This window comes from Natator depressus, chromosome 3 (assembly GCF_965152275.1).
Source record: "Natator depressus isolate rNatDep1 chromosome 3, rNatDep2.hap1, whole genome shotgun sequence".
In the NCBI taxonomy this organism is placed as follows: Eukaryota; Metazoa; Chordata; order Testudines; family Cheloniidae; genus Natator; species Natator depressus.
In genome coordinates this window covers 115,915,541-115,934,821 of record NC_134236.1, presented here as the reverse complement: position 1 = coordinate 115,934,821, position 19,281 = coordinate 115,915,541, and the positions used below count along the sequence as shown (strand labels likewise).

At 44.9% G+C, this 19,281-nt stretch overlaps 1 protein-coding gene across 1 annotated transcript in view; it reads left to right on the top strand.

Annotated features, from left to right (window-relative positions):
- The window catches only part of SYNE1 (spectrin repeat containing nuclear envelope protein 1), a 493,953-nt gene that overhangs the window by 115,461 nt on the left and 359,211 nt on the right, over positions 1-19,281 (top strand). Inside the window, exons 6-10 of the mRNA XM_074948627.1 lie at positions 1,152-1,172; positions 1,608-1,700; positions 10,666-10,844; positions 12,839-13,035; positions 13,172-13,278. Of these exons, the coding sequence (XP_074804728.1) occupies positions 1,152-1,172; positions 1,608-1,700; positions 10,666-10,844; positions 12,839-13,035; positions 13,172-13,278 (597 nt within the window). The remainder of the gene's footprint in view (positions 1-1,151; positions 1,173-1,607; positions 1,701-10,665; positions 10,845-12,838; positions 13,036-13,171; positions 13,279-19,281) is intronic.

The window sequence follows — 19,281 nt, the reverse complement described above, 5'->3', positions numbered from 1 at the left end:
TTTGTTTTTGAAAAATTTTAATAGAAATCTAATATATCAAAAAATCCAATGTGAAAAAGAAGAAAAAAGTTGAAATTTACTAGTTTTACACAAATGTAACATTGACTTCAGAAAAGTTATTCATGATTTACATCACCGTCACTGACAGAAGAATCAGACCCACTGTGTATTTTTCTTTGCTTTTTAATGCTAATTCTGTGGATATTCTTTCTTATTCTGTTTCATGGATTTCTGTTTTGCTGCTACATTTTCTTTGATTCTACAGTCTATTGTATATTCAACCTCTTCTTTACTGAGTTTTGTCTTTTGGCGTTATTTTTGTTGAGCATATGTCTAGTGGTTAGCGTAGGACCCTGAGGCCATGTCTACACTTACTGGTAGATAGGCACTGCTGCAATTGATGCAACGGGTGTCGATTTAGCAGGTCTCTTTCATCGATTTGTGTACACTCTCCCATCAATTTGTGTACTTCACCTCCCCAGGAAGAGTAAAGGAAGTCTGTGGGAGAGCATCACCCATCGACACAGCACGGTGTAGACACTGTAGTATATCGACCTAAGCTATGTCGACTTCAGTTACGGTATTCACATAACTGAAGTAGCATAACTTGGGTCAATTTACTGTGGAAGTGTAGACCAGCCCTGAGTCTGATTCTGATCCCAGATTCTGTTCTTGTCTTTGTGATTGATTTATTGCATGACTTTGGAAAGTCATTCATTCTTCTCTGTGCATCTATTGACCTATGTTTAAAAGATATATAATAATGCCAACTTCACTAAGGACGTAAGTCCTTTACAACGCTGGGATGAAAGGATCTCTACTTGACACGTATCTCATCTTTTCTTTTCAACGTCTGTTTATTCTTTTCTTGCTCCCCATTTATTTCCTGTTCCCTTCTTCTCTCTTTCCCTGATCATCTTCATACAAAATATGGCAAGAACAGCTTGTTCATAGCTAAATGAGTAATATGAGATAACAACTAGTGAGTACAAGAATGGAACACTGTGGATTCTGTGCATTGCATTGCTGATTAGTCTTGTTATAGCAGTGCTTTCTTTACATTCCAGAATTTAATTACCAGGAAAATGAATTAATTTATCACATTAAGCTGATTTTATATACCACTGTTTCCCCTTTGCTTTTCATGCTAGTCCATGTACAGAGGATCACCGGTTGGTACAAAGATTTTCTGGAATTTTTAACCCTATAACAAACTTGCATAAGTACAAAAAGTATAAATTAAGTGGTATATTTTTTCCATTTGAAGTTGAATATATTAATGGAACAATCCTGTATTGGCCAATATGGTAGTTTAGATTAGTTTTTACATGTAATTCCTATGATTTTATGATAAATCATGTTTAATCACAAACTGAAAAATATATTCATGTATTGTTATACTTCTGTTTGTTATCTTGCTCCATTTTAAGGTATAACTGTAGCTGTGCAATATATTAACTGACGTTCTCATCACTGCACTGAATTTTTGAATAAAAAAAACTAACTATTTTTGCATAAATTTACTATACACCAAACCCATTCAGAATCCATGTAATAATTGTCACTATCTCCTGTATGTGATAATGTGTATTTTCTTTTCTAAACAGATTAAACTAGTCAATATCAATTCAACTGATATTGCTGATGGTAGGCCTTCTATTGTACTTGGCTTGATGTGGACCATAATTTTATATTTCCAGGTATTATATTTTCTATATTTGACTATTATTTTTGAAGTAATGGGCCAGATCCTCACCTGACATAAGTTGGTGTAGCTCCAGTGACTTCAACAAAGCTCTGCCAGTTTACACCACCTGAGGATCTGGCCCAATGTCTGTATGAGGATGGGACTATTCACTATGTATAAAGTTAAACGTGTGTGTAAGTTTTTGCAGGATTGGGGCTTAGGAATGTACCTTTAAAATTATACCAAGTTATTATTGGCATATACTCCTACTTTTCCTGAAGAAAGCAAACTATATATATATGAAATCAAGTAAATAAAAAAGGACTAGTTGTAAACAAGAACCATCAATGACTGTAAGCCTTATTTATACTAACAGAGAACCTGCTAGCGAATGCACCAAGTTTTCAAGTCCAGCAGATTCAATATGTAAACACAGTTTACTATTTAGCGGCTGAAGTGTGGCCTCACATATACATGTGTGACACCTACTGATTTCATCAGGAGCTGCAGATACTTTCAAGGCAAAATTTGTGTAATGAGGCACTCACCTTCTGAACACTTCCTTGTAGCTGGATGTGGTACTGCATGCCTTTTCCTGCTCCTGGTACTCCCTGCAGGTTGCTGGCTGACTTTTTGGGATCTTCTGTGGCCTGGCCCTTTGACTGAGTCACAAAGTCCAAATGAATCCCTACCACAATAGTAAAGAGCTACTAAATTAACAGTCCTGTTAAGTCCCTGGCTCTAGTCTCTTTAAATTCAGTTCTTTGTTCAGGCTCTCAAATAAGCCCTGTCCCCTTCTTGTGGTTGATGTTACTGTGGCCAGAGGGGGAGCCTGGGCCCGCCCACTATTCCGAGTTACAATCCAGTAATCCTGTATACAGCAGCCACGTACGGCTTGATTTCAGATCATTGCTGCTTCTTCCTTGGGCCTCTCCCTACTTGATCCATGTTAGCTTATCTTAGGGTTAGGTTCTTAGGCCCTCCCTCTCCCTGCAAACCCAGATAAAGCAAATGCAGCCAGAAACAAACTCTGGTTCTTCTTCAAGGAGTGTCCCTGTGGGTGCTCCACTTCAGGTGTCTTGGTGCCCTGCGCTTGCAATTGTAGATTTGTAGTAGCAGTGCCCTGGTTGGCTGCACACGCGTGGCAGCTGTCTCGCACCACTCTGAGTGGCCACTTAGCTTGCGCAGCCAACCATCCCTCAGTTCCTTCTCTACCGCCTTTGGCTTGAGTCGGACCACCAGCAGCGCCACTTTCAAATTGTAGATAGCTACTCTTTCCTTTCTTTTTCTTTATAGTTTCTTTCTTTCACTCACCCTGCCTCCAGCAGGCCCCACTTTGAATAACAACAGCCAAGTGCAGGACTCATCTCCTTCCCTCAGGCGTGCTCAGCTCTCCTGGTTTCAAACACTGCCTAACCTGCAGACTCTCCATTCCTGTGTCGGATGGCCACCCTCAGTGCGTCCGCTGCCTCGGAGAGACTCATATTGCCCAGAAATGTCCGCATTGTAAAAAGTTAACTGCTAGGACATGAAAGGCAAGGGATCTCCAACTTAAACTGTTAATGTTGGAAAAATCCCTCAGACCAGTCTCCGACCCTGAGACCAGAACGCCTCCGGGCCAATGATTACCATCAGCAGCCTCTGACAGGGGTTCTACCTCTAAGACTGTTACCAAGGAGCCTGCTTGCAAAAAGGGCGCAAAAAAGTGGACCCATACATCCCCACAGAGAGATTCGCCCAAAAGAAAGTGATCTCCGGGTGGAAAATCTGCCCCAGTACTGACAGCACTGAAACCAATGGACCGTGAGGCACCGGGAATGCCCAGTAGGGAGATGTCCCGAGGAGCTAAAGACCCAGAACGGATAACCTCTCTCTCAGGTGCACCCCATAAGAATAAAACATCTACCTCGGCACCGACGGAGCCAAGGAAATGCTTGGCATCGAGTCCTGCAATGACGCCCCCCCCTTGGTAGCCACGCAGCATAGAACGTCTGCGGTTCCAACATTTCTGACATCAACAGCAAATCAGAGTGTACTCCCATTCCTGGCACCGAGCTTCCCAGTATCGTGCCAGTTCAGCAGGCACACGGACCTCCTAGTCACCTCCACGCTGGGGACTCCCTTGTTCGGCACTGACGGTACCACAGTCAGACCAGGATCGATCTGAATAGGCACTCCTAGTAGATCTGCACCTCCACTATCTAGTGATGAGGATGAAGAGGATGAATCAGGTCTTTATGATTGTCATTCCTCCCCGAAACCAGGACCCTCTCACCAACAACCATCTATGCAAGGACAAAGCTGGCAGGCACAACCATGGATGCTATCGCCCGTTGTTATGCCACCCAATTGGCCATACTGGGACCTATGAGCAAACTACAGAGCCCATAATTTAAACCCCCCAACCCACCAGCATCAAGGGACACCTGATCCCCTTCACCCACAAACCCACCACCATCGGAGGCCCAGAAGGAAGAGGGAAAGGAGGTGGAAGAGGCTCCTGAAGGCAACATACTGCCACCCATCCATATTGCATCCTCGTCTCTGGACGAAACAATTATGCCACTGCCTCCCACCACAGGAGATGACTTCAAGTCCTTCCAGGACTTATTCAAAAGAGTTGCAGAATCCCTGGATATGTCTCTAGCAGAGCTGCCAGAGACCCAGCACAAACTTACTGACATCCTGCAGGCATCCCCATCAGCAAAGATAGCTCTGCCCATCAACGCTGCTATAATGGATCCTGCAAAGATAAAATGGCAGACACCTGCCACTGTCCCACCCTCCTGTAAACTCTTGGACAGAAAATATTATGTACCAGCGAAAGGGGCTGAGTTCTTATTTACTCACCTGCCTCCAAATTCACTGGTCGTAGAGGCAGTAAACCAAAGGGGAAAACAGCACCAGTCAAAAATCACCCCTTATGACAAAGACTGGAAAAGGCTTGACCTCTTTGGATGCAAAGCCTATTCCTTGGCCTCGCTGCAATTTCTCATAGCAAACTACTCTGCTCTGTTGGCGAAATACACTTACAACTTGTTTAATAAAATGACATTTTTTATTGAACAAATGCCAGAGGAATCAAAACAACAATACAAAGCTAACATTGCGGAGGGCGCCTTAATTGCCAAAACAGTCCTACAGGCTTCCCTTGATTCCACTGACATGGCAGTTCATTCTATCGCCATGTCCGTGGTCCTGTATTGAGCATCATGGTGCCATCTCTCTGGATTTCCTAGGGAAGTACAAGCCACAGTTGAGGACCTGCCCTTTGAGGGACAAAAAGTGTTTGTGGAAAGCACAGATGCATCTCTACATACCTTAAAGGATTTGAGAACCGCCTTGAAGACTTCAGGCATTTACGTCCCCCCAAAGAAGAAGAAACAGGGCAGATTCTACATTAAAAGATTCCTCCCTACTCCGTACACCCAACCCCAGAGACGTTATGATCAACACCGAAAACAAAAACAATTGAAGTGCAGGCAGAACCAAGATCAACCCGCCACATCTCAACCTTCAACATCACATCAATCATTTTGAAATATCAGTTGAGGGCTCGAGACCTCTGTGTTCTCCCATCCCGGAATATCAGATGACCTCCAGTCCATTTGGAGACCGCTGCTACTACATTACCTAGTCTGGAACAACATCACTACAAACAAATGGGTCCTGGAAATCATCCAGAAGGGTTACTTTATCCCATTTACTTCTACTCCCCCTACCCACCCACCTTCCCCGTCCCTCTTCAGGGACCCCTCTCACAAGCCCCTGTTACAGCAGGAAATAAACCACCTCCTGCAACTAGGAGTTGTGGAACCAGTACCACCTCAACATAGAGGAAGAGGGTTTTATTCCCGTTATTTTCTAACACAGAAAAAGAACAGTGGATGGAGACCCATTCTGGACTTATGCAAACTCAGCAAGTTTGTGAGAACGCAGCATTTTAGAATGGTAACTCTGGCAACCATAATTCTGGCATTAGAGGAAGGAGACTGGCTCTTGTCCCTCGACCTACAAGATGCCTACTTTCATGTCACCATTCATCCAGTGCACAGAAGATCCCTGTGCTTCACATTAGGCCATTAACATTACCAATACAAAGTGCTAACCTTTGGATTATCGACAGCCCCAAGGGTAGTCTCCAAAGTCCTGGCCCTTGCCGCAGCTCATCTCTGCAGGCTAGGAGTGATGATCTTTCCATACTTGGATGACTGCCTCATAAGAGCATCAACACAACAGGCAAGCGGTACAAGCTACACAAACCACAATAACCCTCTTCACCAACCTAGGGTTTCAAATAAACATCCAAAAGTCCATCTTGGTCCCTGTCCAACAACTAGAGCTTATAGGGGCCTACCTCGACAGCCTCCCAGCAGCGATTCCTCAACCTAAACATGCTGATAACTACGGTCACAGACAGCCCTCAAACGTCTGCCAGGACCTGCCTACAACTCTTGGGGCATATGACTACTCCAACTTATGTAGTCAAACATGCCAGACTACATATGAGATGCCTACAGGCCTGGCTTCGTACGTGCTATATACCACACAGGCATTCCCTCCACAAAAGACTCACAATGCCCCACAAGGTGAAGGATTCCCTCAAGTGGTGATTGCAACTGCAAAACATCTGCTTGGGGATCCCATTTCAACGAACAGCTTCCACCATGAATGCCTCTCTCATCGGATGGGGCGCTCATCTGGACAACAACGCTATCCAGGGATGCTGGTCCCCAGTGGAAGCCAACTTACATATAAACATTCTAGAGCTCAGAGCAATCAGAAAAGCATGCGAGCACTTCTTTCCACTCATCCTCAACAATACCATCAAAGTCCTCATGGACATTACAGCCTGCATGTTTTATAAAAACTGACAGCAGGGAGCTCGATCATATCCCCTCTGCATCAAGGCACTATGCCTATGGCAATGGTGCATCTCCAACAAAGTAGACATCTCTGCATCTTACCTGCCAGGGCTTCAGAACACCACGGCAGATCAACTGAGCAGACACTTCTCACAAACCCACGAGTGGAAGATGGACTACCCGACCCTCCTGACCATATTCCACCGGTGGGGGTTCCCTGCTATAGACTTATTCTCAGTGGCTCACAATACAAAATGCCCTCAGTATTGCTTCCAAGTGGGGCTCGGTCAGCATTCCCTGGACGATGCTTTCCTTACAAAGTGGGAGGCGCCACTAATGCTCTACTTCCCCCCGATTCCTCTATTGAACTGGGTGCTACACAAAATCAGACAGGATAAGGCCAGGGTCATACTTATTGCACCCACATGGCCCATGCATACGTGGTTCCCATACCTGAGACAGATGGTGGTGAAACCGCCTCTAATCCTTCCACTACTTCCTCACCTCTTGACACAGGACAACGGCTGAGTCAATCACCCCAACCTAGCGGTTCTCAACCTTAAGGCCTGGTTACTCCGTGGCTAACAGGGCTGGACAATGACTTATCCGAGGAACTTAAAGACATTCTCTTGAATAGCCGCAGGCCGAGCACACAGAAAACATACACTCAGAAGTGGGTACGATTCTGCACCTGGTGTGAGGCTAACCATGTTGCCTCATTCCGTTCCTCTACCCAGGGTCCTGGACTATATACTAGGCCTTAAAAAATAGGGTCCTCTCCAACTGTTCCATAAAGGTGCATCTAGCTGCAATCATCTCACTACATGATAAGGTAGATAGAACCACCATCTTTGTTCACCCAACAACTAAGTGTTTCCTAAAGGGCATGACTAACATCTACCCACTTCTGAAAGACCCTACTCCTTTGTGGGACCTTAACCTCATGCTACGCACCCTTATGGGTAAATCATTCGACCCCCTTGCAACTTGCTCATTGCTACATCTATTGATGAAGGTCTCCTTCCTTATCGCGATCGCTTCAGCAAGAAGAGTAGGGGAGCTAGGGGCCCTAATGGCACACCCGCTGTATACCACATTCCATAAAGACAAACTGATCCTAAGAGACCACCCCAAATTTATACCTAAAGTAGCCTCTTCATTTCATTTAAACCAACCCATTTGCTTACCTGTGTTTTTTCCAAAACCCCATGCCGATGCCAGGGAGGCGTCCCTTCACACTCTCAACATCTGTAGACCTCTGGCCTTCTACCTAGAAAGAAAAAAGAGATCTAGAAAATTGTCACATCTCTTTCTATCAGTCACAGAGCGATCGAAGGCTGAGGCCATCTCTAAACAAAGACTATCTAAGTGGATTTCTGGCTGTATCCACCTGTGCTATCATCAGAGCTACATCCTGGCTCCAGCTAGGGTTCATACATACTCCACCAGAGCACTGTCCAAGTCAGTAGCGTTTCTCAATAACTTACCCATCGTAGACATTTGCAGGGTAACTACCTGGGCCTCGGCCCACACATTTACCGAACAATATGCCCTGGAATAACATTCCTTTGCCGACACTCAGTTCGGACTCTCGGTGCTATCCACCCTCAACAAAGATACTCTGAAGCCCCTACTTCCATCGAGGGGTACTGCTCCATAGTCACCTAAAGTGGAGCACCCACAGGGACACTCCTCAAATAAGAAGAGAAGGTTACTCACCTTGTGCAGTAACTGAGGTTCTTCGAGATGGTTGTTCCTGTGGGTGCTCCACTACCTTCCCTCCTCCCCTCTACTTCGTTGTTTCACACTGACTCTCTGGGGTAGAGAAGGAACTGAGGGACAGTTGGCTGCGCACAATAAGTGGCTGTTCGGAGCGGCGCGAGACGGCTGCCGTGCGCATGCGGCCAACCGGGGCACTGTTACTACAAGTCTCCGATTACAAGCGCAGGGCGCCAAGACAACTAAAATGGAGCACCCACAGGGACAGTCATCTTAAAGAACCTCAGTTACTGCACAAAGTGAGTAACCTGCTCTTATCCCTCAAGTTTCTGTGGCCAGAGAGAAGCACCCTTCCTCACACCTCTGGTCTCTGCCAGGAACTGAGCTGTTCAAGCCAGACAGCTCCTTTTATCTAGGCCAGCATGGCCCTGATTGGCTGTTGCTAGCCCCTCTAGCCCTTGGAGGGCCACATCTCTCTAGCTTTCAAAATGACTACTCCAGAGAGTCCACTCTAGGCAAGCTTGAAGGACCCACCATTGTTACTCTTTTCCTTTCAGCTCGCTGCTTCTTGGGGCAGGGTATGATAGGACCACAGGGCCTCCAGCAAAGGCCGAATACACCCTGCAACACTGTGGGCGGTAGAATGGAAATCATTTGGGGGGGGGGAGGGATAGCTCAGTGGTTTGAGCATTGGCCTGCTAAACCCAGGGTTGTGAGTTCAATCCTTGAGGGGGCCATTTGGGATCTGGGGCAAAAATTGGGGATTGGTCCTGCTTTGAGCAGGGGGTTGGACTAGATGACTTCCTGAGGTCCCTTCCAACCCTGATATTCTATGATTCTATGATTTATGCTCTCCAGGGGTTAAAATGGGAAAAAAAGGTGGTGTTACTCTTCAGACTCTGCCCCTCTGAGGTGACTAAACGAGACAGTGCTCACAAAGGGATGATTGTGTGTGCTTCTTGGCTCCACAGGGCTCCCTGACTTTGGCTTCCCTTTGTCATGGCTTCAGTTGGCCCATGGGCTTTGCTAGGCTTCTAGGGAGTGGCTCCTTCATGACCAGGGGCAAAAATAAAGTGGTGGTATCTCCCAAATGCAAAGCACATGTTGCGCCAAAATTACTACAGTAAATTGTGCAGATCTGAGATTCTCCCTCTTGTTTCTTACATGAGGAATGCACTAATTAACCATGTTGACATTTAAATGATCATTACTGGGCAACTGAGTTAATGTCTCACTGAGATGAGTGGGGCACTTCTTCCCTGGCAGAGTTGTTATTCCAAGCTGTCTCTAAACCAACCTTTGCACCATTTGCACTTGATTTGCTTTTTGAAGTTTTCTTTATAACCATTAAAAGTAGAAACTTAGTTTTTGAGAAAATGAAAACTGGAGAAAAAATGCTTCAGAGAAGTGCTGCTACAGTGTATGGGCATGTAGCAACTGTTGCCAATCCCTGATACTCTCTAAGAGAGCCTGATTCTTTAAGGTACTGAGCTGTTCTGTGATGTTCTGTGAGCAGTCTCAACTCTCTGAATCTTTGTTTCTTCAAGCAGGCAAATATGTGCCAACCATATATGTATATATAACCATTTCCTATTAAAACCAAGTTGTGAATGTAATGCTCTTAAAAGTGTGGGACTAATGATTTTTATTTGAGCCAGGGATGGAACATATAAGTGCTCTGTGAATTGCCTCACTGGTATTTGCTAATGTACACCCCTGTACTATTCCATTGCGAGGCCTCTTCTAACTAGAGACATCCAGTCATTCAGAATCAAGCCATAACAATGCACTAGTTTTGGGATGAAGATGAAACTACTACAATGAGGTCATCAGAGTCACTTTAACTATTTTGAGGAGGTCATGGGAAGAAGACCCAGGCCTTGTTAACTTGCCCAGCTGCCACCAAATGCCCTCTTCTTGGCCATTGTTGGTTAAACGTAGCGTATTTGGAAAGGTCACTTTCAAGTGTTCACTCTGATTCAAATTCACCAATGGCATCAGGAGATGCAGCTCTATTTAAGTTGATGGAATTGTCTTTTTTTTGAGCTAGTGGTGAATGTGGGCCAGTATCTCAGTACAATGAACTAGTAATTTGCATAAGAATGTGTAATGCTATGTAAAGTGTTATGTTTACACATTGTTCAAGCAAATAGGACATCAGTAAGAGTCAACAGTTTCTGGATGCTCAGCAGGTCTGAAAAGAAGGCCATTTATTTAGGCACTTAAATAAGGATTTATGAAGTGACCTTTAGGAACTTATTTTTTTAAAAAAAATCTTGCTCATTATTTTCATGTTTTTTAATTTTAGCCCATGACTAATCCTGTTAATGTCCTGTTCATTATGATTAAAATAAATATCCGTATTACAATAAACTGATGTCATTCTAAACACAGATTGAAGAGCTGACAAGCAACCTGCCACAGCTGCAGTCATTGTCTAGCAGTACATCTTCTGTGGACAGTGTCGTCAGCTCTGAGACTGCAAGTCCACCAACAAAAAGGAAGGTAGTAACCAAAGTCCAAGGAAACGCTAAGAAGGCTTTGTTAAAGTGGGTGCAGTACACAGCAGCAAAGTAAGTTAAACTCACAAATTAATTTAGATTGTAAGCTCTTTACTTAGGACTGCAGTTCTTTTTCTGTGTTTTTACAGTGCCTAGCACAATGTGTTCCTGGCCCATGACTGGGGCTCCTAGGTGTTACTATAATACAAATAATAATAAAGAATAATAATTTAGATTACTTTTACAAAGCAATCCCATTTTATGGTATATGAAGCAGAATTATCCCTGAGACAGTGAAAAACCGGAAATAGAGTTGGATGTTGTTTGAATGGCAGTGTTGGCTCTTGCTGCCAAAACCTTTGATACAACGTTTGCCCCATATTGAAAGGGCACTTTTTACAGACTGTGCTTTTCTGTCATTTCTGTCTCAGTGAGTGAGTACAATTGTACTTGGGTGCGAGTTGTTGAAAATCATGACTATCATGATTTAATCAGTGGTACTCAGTTACATATATTATACAAATTTCATTAATTTTCATTTCCTATTAAACTAAATTGGTTCAGAGGTGTAACAGGGCACTCTCTTGTTAGCTTCAAAACATTTATCTTCATTTGGTACAATTCTCCTATGTATGCTGATTCCAAAGAGGGCATAAAACAAAAAGTAAATTAGATCAATGAGACCATAGTGATCTGATTGCTTCCACAATAAGAAAAATAAAAAGACAGGTCCTTCCCCTAAAAGCCATAAAAGAATAAACTGGATTTAATTGTTCAAATAAAATAAATAATTATCTGAAATACAGATATCCACAATAATATCCAGGGAGAACAACCAGCACAGAGAAGTAGAATGGAGCCCCAGAGAGAGTAAATATGACCATAATGTCATAGAACTATATGCCCAGGTCCCAATAACACCAGTGCAGTATAAGGTAATTTACCGTACAATGCAATCTACTTTCGCATAGCATTCTTCCTACAAAATTATTTGCATTCAGAGACAGACTACTGAAAGCCGATAGCAGCACCATCCAGACAGGTGGCAAGTGAAAAATTGCAGTGATGGGTGAACACAGCAATCAAATTGACCCAAACATGGGGAGAGGAAGGAACATCATAGTCCCCATCCCTCCATACAAACTCAGAGTGGAGTGGCTGCACTGCAGGAGCAGGATGTGCCATCGGAAAGCATGGTGTATCCTGAACAGCCCTCAGGAACTGATGCATAACCCACTGAAGGGATTGAGAGTCTTTCCAAGGATTTCAGTGGGCTTTGGATCAGGCTCTCAGAGAAAGACACTACCTCCATGAAGAATGAACCTCTCTAAGCTACCCCTGTGACTCCACACTACCCCAAGAGGGGGCAAGCATCTGAAAGCCACAATATGGCCTCACTGGAAGTTTGCCTGGGTAAGGACTGAATAAAAATTGGGGTAAGGACCTCAGTGTCTGGACATGAACATAGTTTTCAGAATTACTTTGAAAAATTAAAATATTACCCATTGCTGATTAGTTTCTCTTTAATATAGTGCTAATCGCTTAGATTCCCTCTTGCATCATTGTGTGAGTTTCACAGTGGCAGTGTAAGTGGACTGGATATTGTGAGAGGACATTATCGCTCATGCATGGAACAAGAACGTACTCCACATTACATTTTTGGACGGAACCACAATGACATAACGTCCTAGGATGTTATTTTAAAAGAGAAAAATATTATTGTAATCATTTACTTTAAAAATCCAGATGCAGATAACAAGGGAAGTACACTTATAGTGAAGGAAGCCTGGAAGGATTCAGTAAGGGAGGAAGGAATAGTGAGTAGTGTTTTATATAGCAACATACTTTGTAGTGTCTCACATACAAGAACCAGAGTTGTAGTTCATTTGCTCATAACACACAGGGCTTAATGTAACCAAACAGCTCACTGGAAATAGAAATTTTTGCTTGAGGCTTATTGGAAAATACACTCTTGGCCACTGATAGAAAACATAACCTTGTATCTTGTGTCTTCATATGACCTGACTGATTCATTGTCCCTTTTTTTCTTTTTGTTAAATTTTAAGGCAGGCTGGAATTGAAGTAAAAGATTTTGGACGAAGTTGGAGGAGTGGTGTTGCCTTTCACTCAGTCATTCATGCTATTCGTCCAGAGCTAGTGGACATGGAGAAAGTGAAAGGAAGATCTAATAGGGAAAACCTAAATGAGGCCTTCACAATTGCAGAAACAGAACTAGGAATCCCAAGACTTCTTGATCCTGAAGGTACTTCACATAAACTATACTGCATCAAATTTTGGACTAGGATAGGCTAATATTTGTTTGAAAGTTTTTCAAGGGTGTGTAACATTTTTGCTGTTCAATTATGAATTAATTTACTGTATATTCTGCACTTTTCCAGATGTGGATGTTGACAAGCCAGACGAAAAGTCTATCATGACCTACGTAGCACAGTTCCTGAAACAGTATCCCGATCTTCATAATGCAACTGAAATGCAGGAGAATGATGTAGGTGTCCATTACATTTCCATTTTAATCAGTTGCTTATGCACATAATGGGCATATTTTGACATCTATTTTCAAAACATATAGGTTATCTCTGGTTTTTTTTTTAAAGAGCAGCTGAGTGAAGAACCACCGGCGCTAGAAAGACCATTAGCTAGAAAAGACTAGCTGACTATAAAAGAAGCCAGTGTTGTGAATGAACACTAGTAACAATTTTGGAGCTGGAGAGAATAGAATGATGATGGAAATAATGACCCTGCAGATAACAGCAGAGGGGAGAGGGAGCAAGAGTAGCTCTGGTGAAGAGTAGCAATCTCAGACCATGTCTACACCAGAGGGACTGTAGTGGCATAGCTGTGGTGCCACAGGTATGATGGCATAACCCCATAGTGTAGACATTGCCTACGGTCACAGAAGGGTTTTTTCTATTGCTATAGAACCACCATCTACCCGAGTGACAGTAGCTAGGTTGACAGAAGCATTCTTCTTCTTTGAGTGCTGTCCCTGTGGGTGCTCCACTCTAGGTGTTGGTGCATCCTGGCGCTGTTGATTGGAGATTTTTGGTAGTAGTGCCTGGTCGGGACGCAGGTGCTCAGTTGGTATCTCCCATCTCATTGGAATCTTCCTGAGCGCCTGCGTCCCGCACCCCTCTCAGTTCCTTCTCAGCCATCCTCTGGTGAAGATGGGACTCAGGGCAGTGCTACTTCTCTTCCCTGGTCTCTGTCGGAAACAGTAACAAAGAACACAGAAATAGTTATTAGTTACATCCCAGTTGTTTCCCTTCCTTTAGAATAGTTACGTAGTCTAGTTAGTTTAAAAAACAAAAACAAAAAACAAAACAAACAAACAAAAAACTAAACACTTTTCGCCTCAGGCTTGTCTCCCGCTGAGACACTGTCCCCTGCCATTTCTAATTCAATATGCCAGGGGCTTCAGGATTCAAGAAGTGTGTTTCCTGTCAGGACTCCATGCCAAGGTCTGATGGGCACTCACGTTGTGTGAAATGCCTTGGCGAAACACATGTCCCTGCTAAATGCCTTCACTGTGCAAGCCTCAAGACCAGGGCTCGTCGTGACAGGGACCAGTGGCTTAAAATGTTACTAATGGAAAAATCTCTGCAGCCGCCTTCGGAGATGGGGAAAATTAAACCCTCTCCCTCACGCTCCCGGCCAGATCAGAGCCAATTGGGAGCATGGCTTCACCCTCTCTGTAGCAGAGGCAAGAAGCCCAACAGTCTCTGAGAGAGACTTTAACAAGGGTAAAGGGTCTCCCACGAGATCCTCACCCTCTGTATAGACAACGAAGAAGGCAGGCGCCTCAGGCTGTCACAACGCCTCAGCCGCAGCTTCTGCAGACCGCAGAGGCAGGAACCCGACCTCCCGTGCTGGGAAGGCTTCCGCGGCACCAAGCACTTCAGCGCTAAAAATAGCTGGCGGTGCGGACTGCATGCTCTGCTCCGGTGCCGGGAAGAATGTCCTCACCGAGCCTGCCTTCTGCTCCGGCACCAGCAGCGGACCCCCTGCAGGGCTCCTCCACACGTCCCGGGACACCAGTGAGGCTTTGAGGACAGTCCAGGCTCAGCACAGCCCAGGGAGCAGGAGCAACAGTTTCTCACTCAAGGTGACCTCTCAGTGCCACCTGAGCCTAACTCCCCGCTCCTGGACAAACAGGGCTCATTTTTTGAACAGCCGCTCTCCCCACCTGAACTGGCTACCTTTACTGATAGCGAACCTGATGTACAGCAGCAGGTGGAGTTCTCCCCATCTGCCTCTCCTCCTCCACCGGAACCTTTTCCGCCTCAGGTCATGGCTCACAACCACCAGTCTCAGTTTCCCTACTTCACCCCTCTGTGGACAGCACCTGGCAACCACCAGTCTCAGTTTCCCTACTTCACCTCTCCATGGACAGCACCTGGCTTCTCCTACCCTATGCCTTGGTCTCAGTGATACCCTATGTTACATCCTCCTACCACTCACCCTCAGACCTCTTCTACTGAACCACTACCTCCTTCTGTGCCTTCATCTCTAGCTCCGTCCACTTCTAGAGTGCCTGAACCCCCTCCTGAGAACATGAGCTGCGGACCATATCCTGACTCCCTGACCCCCTGACTGTCCATCAGCTCCAGACAGAGCCCTCTTCCCTCCACCTCCACAGAACGTGGATGACTGTAAACAATTTCAAGAACTTTTCAAGAGGGTGTCACTCAGTCAAGACATCCCCTTAGAAGAGGTTCAGGAAACACAAAACAGACTCCTCAGAATCCTTCCACCCTCTGCACCCTCAAAGATCGCGCTCCCCATAAACGCGGCACTCTTGGAAACAGCTGACACTCTCTGGCAAACTCCAGCTTCTTTATTACCAACTTACAAAAGGCTGAACGTAAATACTATGTTCCCACTAAGGACGCTGACTTCCTATTTTCTTATCCACAACTGAACTCTCTTGTCATGGATGCAGTTGCACAACAGACAAAACAGCCGAATATCGGAGCACCCCGCAAGACAAGGACCTTAAACTCCTTGACGTCTTCGGTCGCAAGGTTTACACGTCCTCCACTCTACAATTCAGAATTGTGAATTATTCTGCCCTCCTCACCAGCTACGACTTCGATAATTACAATAAACTTCTCGAATTTGCCTCCTACATTCCAGAGGGTAGGAGAACAGACTTCAAATCAATCCCGGTTGAGGGCCAATTAATTTCCAGAACGGCCCTACAAGAAGTTCTAGACATGGCAGACACAGCAGCCCGTACTATTGCAACTGCTGTGGTTATGCACAGATCTTCATGGCTCTCTGCATCTGGCATCCCTAAAGATCTGCAGACCAAAGTGGGGGACCTCCCCTTTGATAAGGATAAACTTTTCTCAAAAACAAAAACAAAAAAACAAAAACTGATCAACTCCTCCATACCATGAAAGATTCTAGAGCGACACTGCACACCTTGGGCATTCACCCATCTTTTCCCAGGAGACAACAATACCAACCCTACCAAAGACCACACACACAACAGTATTATCGGCCTCAACCCAAATCAGATGACATAACTAGGAGTTGCGCTAGATCCCTAAGCACAGAAAAAATCAAGCTCAAGCAACCACTTCCCACCCACCGGGGAATAAACAACAATTTTGAAACATTGGTAGAGGGTCTGCAGGACCTCCCCTTGAATCTACCGCCTACTTACCCATTAGGCCACCGCCTCCAGAGTTTCCAAAATGCCCGGCAGCGGATTACACAGGACCGCTAGGCCCTCAAAATAGTTCAGTCCGGTTACTCTATCCTCTTTATATCCTACCCTTCCCCCTTCCCCGTCTCTCTTCAGGAACCCCTCTCACAAGCACTTACTTCGCATAGAAGTGGCTCACCTTCTACAACTAGGCGCAGTGGAAACTGTGCCGACACAACATCGAGGGAAAGGGTTCTACTCTCATTACTTTCTGACCCAGAAAAAGACTGGGGGAGGGAGGCCTATATTGGACCTACGCCGACTGAACAAATTCATGAGGATACAAAAATTCAAGATGGTCACACTGGGCACAATAATTCCTGCACTGGATCAAGGGGACTGGTTCACAGGCCTTGACCTCCAGGACGTTTATTTTCATATACCAATTCATCCAGCTCACAGATGCTTCCTACGTTTCACAGTTGGTCACAACCATTTTCAATACAGAGTTCTTCCTTTCACACTCTCTACAGCACCGAAAGTCTTTTTCCAAGACTCTAGCCATGGTCGTGGTTCACCTCCACAGACATGGAATCATGCTTTTTCCCCTACCTGGATGATTGCCTCATCAAGGGCAACTCCTATGGCGAGACACTTCAAGCTACCCATTTCGCCATCTCCCTCTTTCACAGCCTAGGCCTCCAAATAAACGTCCAGAAATCCACCCTGACACCTACACAACAGATCGAGTTCATTGGAGCTCATCTGGACTCAATCTGGAGCAGAGCCTCACTCCCAAATCACAGATTCCTCACTATCACACAGCTGATACGCACGCTCTCTATTCGTTCCAGGACACAGGCAAGAATCTGCCTACAGCTCCTTGGTCACGTGGCAGCCTCCACCTTCGTGGTCCAGCACGCCAGGCTACGTATGAGATGTCTTCAGGGCTGGCTCAACTCCAACTTCAAACCCACCAGTCGCACCTTAGGGATGGTGCTAACTCCTCCTCCTCCCAATGTTCTAGCTTCCCTACACTGGTGGACGAGACCAGAAAACCTCTGCATGGGGGTTCCCTTCCAGCAATGATCCCCAACGCTGATGCTCACCATGGACGCTTCCCTAATCGGCTGGGGAACGCATCTAGGGGGACACAGGGCACAAGGCTGCTGGTCCACATCAGAGACACGCCTACACATAAATCTCTTAAAGCTCAGAGCAGTGTGATGAGCATGCCTTCACTTTCTTCCCCTCATAAAGAACAAATTTATTTGGGTCTTAACAGACAACATAGCATGTATGTTTTACATCAACAGGCAAGGGGGAGCCCAATCACACTCCCTATGCATGGAAGCCATCCGACTATAGAATTGGTGCATACAACATGAAATACGAATCATTGCCTACCCGGCTGCCACAATACTACTGCTGACGCACTCAGCAGGCACTTTTTGACAGAACACGAATGGGAACTGCAACCTGCAATACTTCAGCAGCTCTTCTCCCTCTGGGGCACCCCGTCAATGGACCTCTTTGCCACAACCCAGCATCGAAAATGTCGCCTGTTTTGCTCCAGAGTGGGACTCGGGACTGCATCCCTAGGAGACGTGTTCCTCATCCCGTGGTACAACTCTCTCCTGTATGGAAGAGATATTGAAGAGCTCAGAACGGAGCAGAATCCGATCTTCCTTGCCTAAACTATCAGTGACTGTGATGCATGAGTTGGAAAAGGAGGAAGATACTGAGTTAGACTAGGGAGCTCCCTAATGGATAATCTGGAAGAACAAGAACAAAATTATTATTCATTTGACATCAGTCAAATGTCTGCCTGTCTGTCTATCTGTCTGTCCAGAATCACCTCTTCTCATTGTGGATTTCTGTTCTCTAAGAAAGATTTAGAGGTACTTTGATATAACCAGCACTTCCCTAAACAGTAAAGAATATATGTTGCTCTGCATAAATGATTGCTATGGATGCCTGTTATGATCTGTCAAGGCCTTTTAGTTTTACTCTCAAAGGAGTTTTAAAAAGATGCAGCTGAACTTTAATAGACATTTCCTGTAATCCTGTTTTGTTAAAATACAAGCATGGGAAATGGTTTGGAAATTAGACTCTGCAAATTCTGAGTTATTAGCATCTATTTTAAATTCCAGGAACATAGGGCCAGAAACATAGCCCATTCGAGTCCATGGAAGGACTCCCTTTGACTTCAGTAGGGTTTGCATTGGGCCGTGGCTTGCTTTCTGGTTTCTGACCACTCCAGAGATACCACCAGGATTATACTAACCTGGGGGAAGCCTATGTTTTTTACTGAATGTCAGCTGGCAGGCTATGGACCTGTCCAAGAAAAAAAAATGATAGAAGAAGTAGCACACCAGCATTTTTAATTTTAGCTATCATAAATCTTATATTATTACTTCCAAGAAATCTTAACTTCTTGAGGAAGAACTCACCAGCTGTCCCTTTTCACATCACCAATGGATTGTTTAACCTGGAACTGATTGCTGCAGAGGCTTTTTGAGAATACCGAATATCAACAGAATGGCAATGCTTTGGTAGTCTGGCTTGGATGTACAAGCTCTGGAGTTGTCTTCTTGGTTTATTGGTTTGAGAGCCCTCACTTGGCAACCTCCACACTTTTATTATTGTAAAGGATTTCTGTGATACACAGGATAGAGAGGCTTACTTTGCACCACAACCACTTTGGATCTGACTTACTCATGATTTGTCAGAGTATCATCAACATTAAAATTGATATTTCCCATGATAGCAGATTCTTGCCATTTAGGATGTTCTCTTTGTCCTTGCCAAGCCCATTATGATGACTTTGGAAGAGCA